Source organism: Glycine max, chromosome 7 (assembly GCF_000004515.6).
Source record: "Glycine max cultivar Williams 82 chromosome 7, Glycine_max_v4.0, whole genome shotgun sequence".
NCBI classification, from domain to species: domain Eukaryota; kingdom Viridiplantae; phylum Streptophyta; class Magnoliopsida; order Fabales; family Fabaceae; genus Glycine; species Glycine max.
Window position 1 is genome coordinate 19,966,954 of NC_038243.2, and position 8,413 is coordinate 19,975,366.

The following is an 8,413-nucleotide window of genomic DNA, read 5'->3' on the forward strand; positions in this document are numbered from 1 at the left end:
AGAGGAATTTGTGGCTACTTCATGCACTCCTCTAATGATAATAGCATCACTTCTGGCACTAAATTGTTGGGAGTTTGAAGCCATCTTCTCAATTAAATTTCTGGCTTCAACAGGGGTCATGTCTCTAAGGGCTCCACCACTGGCAGCATCTATCATACTTCTCCATGTTACTAAGTCCTTCATAAAAATATTGGAGAAGAAGCTGCTCTAAACTCTGGTGGTGAAGGCAACTGGCACATAATTTTTTAAATCTCTCCTAGTATTCATATAGGCTCTCTCCACTGAGTTGTCTAATACCTGAAATATCCTTTCTGATGGTCGTGGTCCTAGAAGCAGGTAAAAAAAATTCTAAGAATACTCTCTTGAGGTCATCCCAGCTCGTGATGGACCGTGGAGCAAGGTAATAAAGCCAGTCTTTTGCCACTCCCTCTAAAGAATAGGGAAAGGCCTTCAGAAATATGTGATCCTCTTGGACATCTGGGGGTTTCATGGTGGAGCAAACAATATGGAATTCTTTCAAATGTTTGTGTAGGTCTTCACCTGCAAGGCCATGAAACTTTGGAAGCAAATGGATCAGTCCATTTTAAAAACATATGGGACATCCTCATCAGGGTATTGGATGTACAAGCTTTTGTAGGTAAAATCAGGTGCAACCATTTCCCGTAGAGTCCTCTCACAGGGTGGAGGTTATGTCATGTTCTCAGGATGTTCAAAACTATAATGCTCAAAATCACCAATAACAGAATGATCAGAATGCTCAAAAGGTACTAAATCATATCTAACTAATCTATGAAATGTCCTATCTATCTCAGGATCAAAGGGTTGTAAGTCAGATGAATTGCCTCTAGTCATACACTATATTCAGCATGCACAACTAGTTGCCTTCTTATGCAAGTAACAGTGTAGGTTTGAACTACAACTACCATTAAATGATATCCAAATGACTTGAAATTTTGTGAGCAACCTTATAAAATGATGAGAAGATAGAAAAAAAAATTTCAAACAAAAATTCAAAGTCTAACTATAGAAGCTAAAAGTGATAAGTTAAGAAAAATAAGAGAATAATACTTGGAAAATAAAAAACTTTTGACAGAATCGCAATTTTTGGAAGAAGGAGACCTCAGCCAGCCTATGGCGGGATGTCATGGCATGGGAAATTTTTTTCTACCCCAAATACATATATAATAATTGTGATTCTGATAACCGGAGCAAAAGTTATGATCGTTTGAAGTTTTAACAAAAATCAATTTTGCTACTCTTTTGGAACTTTCAAACCTGACCAAACTAAGGGCTCCAACTATTTTTTCCACAAAATATGGATCAAAAGAAGTGACCGCAAAAAAATTCAGCCAAAAATAACAACTATAGCTACCAAAACAAAAAATCCCAATTAATTCAACAAGGGTGGTCTCTAAAATCTGTCACTAAGGGATTTTCACTACTACCATGTTTCCCAGTTCAGCAAAAGTGGTCGCTAAATCCGTCGCAACGCACTATTCACAGCAAAATACAAAAACTAAAACAGGGGAAGCACTGAACAGAAAAACTAAAAGAAAACACCACACTAAACAAAATAACAAGACTCTAAACACACTAACACAATACGAACACAACACTAACTCAATACTAACACAACACACGAAAGCATAAAACTACTAAACATAAAACACAAATTACTAGCTATTATGAACCTTTGGACACTGCTCCACGGCAACGGCGCCAAATTTGATCGAGGCCGTACCCGAATCAAATAAACATTAAAATGTAGTAACTAGGAAGTGATCCTAGGTCGTTTCCCAACGAGCAATGATACACCAAATGTTCATGACAAATAGTAGGAAAATAGTAACGAATTTGGGGGGGGGGGGGGGGGTTGTTTGCTTTTGTAAATTAAACAGCGAATAAATGTGAATTAGAAAATATCATAATTAAAACACGTTGCTTCCCCTTGATTCACAAGCAAGTCTCTTATCCTAGGTTGCAAGAATTTATCCTTTATCAGTTCAACCACTTAATCCAACCCTAAATTAAATTACTAGGTGAAATTCAACATAAGGCATTCATTATGTGATTAAGCAACACATACACCAATTACTCTCATAAACGATCGTTAAGCATGAACATAAATTAAGCGCAGAGACAATTAATCAAGCACTAAGCATGCATGAATTAATAGCAACAAATTCAGAGTAATTAGTGAAGAGGAAAAAACTAAAAAAGAATTTAACAATAATAATAGAACCTCAAAGAGAATTGTGCTTGATCCTCAAGAGAAAACAACGCTGGGGACTTAGCCTTCCATTAATCAAATAGAGAATGAAATTATAGATTGAAGAACAAAATTTTATTGCTAAAACGAAAAGTCAGAACTCGAATTGCAAAAACGAAAATAAAGGAGAAAGAGAAGAAAGAGGGCTCAACTAGAACATTGGTGCTGTTATAGAGTTTTTCAGCCCCAAAGCTTACAGATCTGTTTTAAATCCAAGCCCATAAATAAAATAAAATCAAATCTAGATAAGATAAGATCTAGATGAAATAATATCTAGATGAGATCAAATCTAAATAATATCTAGATAAGATAAAGTCTAGATAAGATTTGATAAAATTGTTTGCTCTCTTCAAGTCTAAGCCCAATTCTGGATTCAAGCCCAATTGCTTATAATTCTCCTGAAATTAAATTAAAAACACAAAATTAGTCCAATAGGCCCAAATGATAAAACTGCATGATTAATTTGACAATTAAGACTAATCAGTAATTAAAATGGTGCAAAAAGGGTTAAGAAATAGGAGAAAATAATGACACATCAGCCTGCCCCTTCAGTGATGTCGAGAATACCTGACAAAGGATTGCATCATGCGTAGTGTTCAAGCTCACCTGGGTAATGTACACATCTAGGTGCTCGTCCAGGTTTGTGGTGCCATTGTACTTCTCAATGGTCAGGTTCTTCAGTTGGAAGGAAGAGTCGCCTCCATGATGCCTAGAACGAAAGGTTTCTTGAACTACAACAATTGTCTTACCAAAGTGTTGAAGGACGGGGTCATAACGCCCAAACGCACACTCAGATTAGTGGCATTATGTAAGCCGATTGCGGTTGATTCGGCCTCTCCTCTTTCTGGCAGGTTAGCCTCAGGTTTCTGCGACCTGTGCGACTCCTAGAGGTGAGCATTCTCGCACCGAAGGGTGATGATTTCCTCAGCGTGGTGTTTTTGCATCTCGAAGACCTGAGCCTATAGTCCCCTAACTATCAAAAATAGGTCGGTCTGATCTTCTACGTGAACATCTTCGTTGTGGTGATTAGCTGATTACTCCATTGTTGTTGTATTTGTACCAGTTCTTGTTATTGCCATGAACTCTTGGGGTCAAGATATGTCTTACACGACCCCACGATGGGCACCAAAATTTTCTTGTCACAAATGGATCGAATACCTATCCTTTTGTTGAAGGGTCTTCTTCCTTTAGTTCCTTGTCACAGTCTTAGGTGCACAAGTGTCTAGAAGAGCAAAGAGGTGGAATACCTACAAAAGGCACTCCAACGCTCAAATAAGGGTTCGACTCAGAGCCATTAATGGTATGTGGTGAATATTTTAGAGTGGAAAGATTAGTCCTCTTACTTAGGGGGTTCACTCCTTTTTATACTAACCTTACTGGACCTGGGATCTATGGGTTTGCCCGTCATATTATCTGTTGTGTAATACACCTTCTAATCATGCTTAGACACTTCTAATCAAGTCATTACCCTTAAGTGGGTTTATTGGTAATAATCACTGCCAAATGATACTCTTCGTTTGCACATGTTGAGGACCGAGACGTACTATACAACGTTTGCGGATACATTGTCAAAGGGGGTGTTTGTTTAGGATGCATATATGGCCGAAGGGAGTATTTGATTTGGGTGTGCCGAGTATCCCCTCGTGCTATACATTTATTTCTATCAAATAAAAATAGATCAAAAAGGTTTAGAATACGAGCATCAAAATTTTGATAGAAGTAAGCATATTAATGTCCCAAATAATCACTATACAAATAGGTCATTAATTTGAAAATATTTGTGCATTAGAGTCCCAATAAGTCAAAAATCTGTCTTAGCCATCGTTAATTGGTCCAAAATCATTTTTAAATTATTTTAAAAAAGTGAGTCAATTTTTATATATGGGTAAATAATATATAAAAATAAATTTTCCATTAAATAACAAATTATCATATGATACAATTTATTAATTTTTATAATAATTATCTTAAAATCATATTTAGAATTATTTCCAATGAAAAAGTTATAGCATGACAACGTATAGAAAGTAAACATTTTATATATAATAGATATTGAAGTTAATTATATACCTTTGAGTGTTTTATACATGAAAGTTAATACATCTGGTTTTTCTAAAGTATAACTGTACAAGGCACTCTAAATCAAATAATAATAAATTATCTACTACATCAAAACATTAATTAAAAAACATTTAGAACTTTTTATTTTTAGATGCTTAAAAGTCATTAGTTAGATAAATTTTACATGTATTGCGAGAAGAAATTCATTATAAGTGTTAGCAAGCCTGTGACTAGGTTCAAAAACTCATCACAGGAGGTGGCATGGCACCGGTAGACCGTAGACGTTGGCTTTGTATGCCACACGAGTGAAATGAGTGTGGTCGGGTTTGGTGAAGTAATAAAAATATATAAATCATCATTTAAAACATTCAGCCAATGTTGCATATATTGAATTACCTTAAAGATTCTGAACTTGCACTGGCTTCACAATGAGAGATACCCCAAGAAAGTAAAAAAAAAAAAAAAATCATCAGTTACCAGTAGTCACCACAGGAGCAAACACCTTGCCGAAAATGATGGAACCGATTTATATCTCTGATAACAATTTCTCTCTGCACAATTTTTGATACCAACTTTATAACAGCATGACAATCTACACAAATTCGAAGATTTTTAATGATACGAATAGAACACCCAGATGGAATTTGAATCAGTCCAAAAGCCAGGGCTAGTCTTTCACTATGCATCCACAAGAGACGTTCCTTTTCATCATCCTCCACATCAAGCAAAACAACACTGCAATCAGGAACATACCCTGCATCCCTGGTTTTCTTGTATAACCATTCAAGCATTGCAAAGATTAGTTTAATGTTAGGATGAGAGGTGTCTCCCACAGTGAAATAGTGAACCACACCTTGGTTCTCAACCCAGCTCAAGCCCGGTTCCTTTTTCACTTTTTTCTTTTTCATATTTTTCCTAACATAAGCAACATTGTCCCATCTCTTTGCAGTGGCATACATGTTTGACAGAAGAACGTGGGTTGCATCATCTTGGGGCTCCATCTCAAGTACACGCTGTGCACAAACTTTTCCCAGATCAAGATTCTTATGGATAACACAAGCACCAAGTAATGCACGCCACACCATAACACTAGGCTGAAATGGAATTTCTCCAATGAGCTTAACTGCTTCATCAAATTGACCTGATCTTCCAAGAAGCCAAACCATGCAAGTATAATGTTCTATACATGGTTCAATGCCATAGTCTTGTAACATTGACTTAAAGTGAGCTCGTCCTTTGTCTAACAACCCTGCATTGCTACATGCAGAGAGGACACCAACAAAAGTAAGTTTATTAGGTTTACTATTACTCTGTTGCATCATATCAAATAAATTTAGAGCCTCCATACCCAGGCCATGTATAGAATATCCACAAATTAAAGCATTCCATGAAACTTCATCTTGTTTATCCATCTTATCGAAGGTTAGTCGAGCATCGTCAATTCTACCACATTTAGCATACATATCTATCAAAGAATTTGCAACTACACTATCCTTGTTATACATGGTTTTGATAGTTAAGGAATGAATTTGACGCCCTGGCTCTAGTGCCACTAAACTGGCAGAGGCACGCAGAACACTTGAGTATGTCACTTCAGTTGGCTGTATGTCCAGTCCAAGCATATTTGAAAATAAATTTAATGCTTTCTCCCCATCCCCTAACTGAACATAACCAACAATTATAGTGTTCCAAGCTACCTCATTTTTCTCTGTTGATCCCGTGAATAATTTCACGGAGTTCTCAATTTCACCACACTTGGCATAAACATCCATGAGGGCATTTGAAACAAACACATTTGAGTCAAGACCAACTTTCAGTACACAAGAATGAATTTGGTTTCCCAAATTCAGCAAAACCAAAGATGCACAAGCTTGCAGTACACTGGCAAATGTAAAATTATTGGGGACAACAACAGATGATTGCCTCATTCGACAAAACAACTCCAAAGCCTCTTTACTTTTATCACTCTGAGCATACCGTGATATCATGAGACTCCAAGGAATAAGATCATCTTTTGGCATTTCTTCAAAAAACTGCTGTGCCTCGGCAATCTCTCCTGACTTAGTGTACAATTCAAGCAGTGCAATGCCAACATAAAGATCCCTATCATAACACACTTTCAAAGCACATCCATGAACACTTTTCCCAACCTTAAATGCTTCTAGACCATTACAGGACTTAAGTGCGGCAGAAATGGTAAAATTGTTTGGCCTATACCCCATAATCCTCATCTGGCAGAAAAGTAGCAACGAATCCTCATGGCAGTAATTCTCAGCATAGCAAGCCACCATCCCAGTCCAAGATACCATGTCCTTAAAATAAATTCCATCAAAAACTTGACGCGCAGCGTCAACATTTCCACAGACAGAATAAGCATCAATAAGCGCAGTCCCAACAAACGCGTCAGCCTGATGACCAAGCTTATAAACATATGCATGCACACTCAAACATGTATCAGCCAAATCCATGCTCACCAGCAACTTGAGAAGAGTCGTGAAAACAAACTGGTTCACCTCATATCCTTCTCTGAACAACCTGTGTTAGGGGTAAAGGTCACACTCACAGAAATTAAAGTTGAATCTAACTAACTAGTAACTGAGACTGTTTGGATGAATTTCTTCATAAGCATTTATAAGAGAAGAAAATATAAAGGTAGTATGATTTGAGTTTCTCCTATAAACTAAAATCAACTTATGTACTTAACTTTCATAGAAATTCCCCCATCTAATTTATTTAAAAGCTGAAGTGCATACATTGATTTTACAGTCCTATTTGAATAAACTTCTCAACAAGTACGTAGTATAAGAAAAGAAAAAAAGGTAAAATGAATTAGGTTTTCCCAACTTATGCATAAGATATCCAACCAAAAAAAAAAAAAAAAAAACTTATAAATCTCTTATTCATAAGATAATGTATTAAAAAAAAAAATCTCTTATTTGACATCTCCAAAAGTTGATTATAACTTATGATCCATAAGCTAATTTTAACTTATGAGAGAAACTTGATTCATTTTCTTGTCTTATCTCTATACGTGTTCGTTGAGAAGTTTTATCTAAACAGGGCATTGATTTTGAGAGAAGCTCAATTTTTTTACTTTGTTGGATTGGTTTACGATCGTCCCTACAAGCAAGTAATTAACTGGTAAATAACTAACAGTTGGAATTGTGAAAGACGCATACCTTAAAAGCAAGCGACGGGCGCGCTGGAATTGGTGGGAACGGGAGAAACCCTGGGCCAAGGTGACGAAAGAAACGGTGTTAGTGAGGGGCATTTCGTCGAACAGTTTGGAAGCGTCCTCCAAAAAGCCGAAATGAACATAGGTGTTGAGAAGAATGTTCTGGGCGAACAAGTCCAAAGACGCGCCGTGCTTGAGAATGTGGCAGTGGAGGCTCTTCCCTGCGTTGGGGTCGCGGTTTCGGATGGCTTGTTGGAGCATGTTGGCGTAGGAATGGGAATCCATATCCAACGCAGCTTGGTGAGTAAAATAGAAGCATGGCGTGAAATTGTTGGAACAACGAGTCTTGCCGTGTGACGCTATTAGAACGAGCCTCAATAGCTTTGTGCTATCACCCAATGATCTGATCATGTGAACTATGTAAACTTCTGCTACTTCATTCCCTCTCTCTCCATTCTTCTCTTCTTCTGTTTTCGCGGCTAAAACAACCTTTCAATTTCAATTTTACATCCAGTTGTGTATTTGCACAGATTATATTCATCTTTCTTAAGGATGTAAGCTGTGTTGTGTGATTTTGTTTGATTCCTAAATATAAAAGGATGTTTGAATCAACCATAAAATAGATATGTGATTTAATTTATTTTGATTTAAATATAATATTAAATTTGAATCTAATTAAATTAATTTTCTCAATTTAGTTAGATGGTTTTTTTATCTATTATTATAATTTAAAATCTATAAATTAACTTATATAATTATTATGTTATATTGTTTTAAAAATAAATTATATTTTTATTAAATTTTTTAACATTTTTAATTAAAAATTATTATTATCACTTCTATTTAACATTAATATAAAATAATATAACTATCTTTTTTAATATAATAATAACGTATGCATTACCTCA

General features: G+C 36.0%; 1 protein-coding gene and 1 non-coding gene across 2 annotated transcripts; one reads left to right on the forward strand and one right to left on the reverse strand.

The window, feature by feature from the left end:
- The first annotated feature begins 210 nt into the window (after positions 1–210).
- On the forward strand, positions 211–319 carry LOC113002259 (small nucleolar RNA R71). Its single transcript, XR_003267803.1, has one exon. It is a non-coding gene; the product is annotated as a small nucleolar RNA R71 (small nucleolar RNA).
- A 4,378-nt stretch (positions 320–4,697) lies between these two features.
- Positions 4,698–8,047, reverse strand: LOC100798564 (putative pentatricopeptide repeat-containing protein At5g13230, mitochondrial). The gene is made up of 2 exons (XM_003529139.5): positions 7,510–8,047; positions 4,698–6,865 (listed from the first exon to the last, which is right to left on the reverse strand). Exons 1-2 carry the CDS (start codon positions 7,914–7,916, stop codon positions 4,804–4,806), a joined length of 2,469 nt encoding a protein of 822 aa, XP_003529187.2. The 5' UTR covers positions 7,917–8,047; the 3' UTR covers positions 4,698–4,803.
- Between the last annotated feature and the right edge of the window lie 366 nt (positions 8,048–8,413).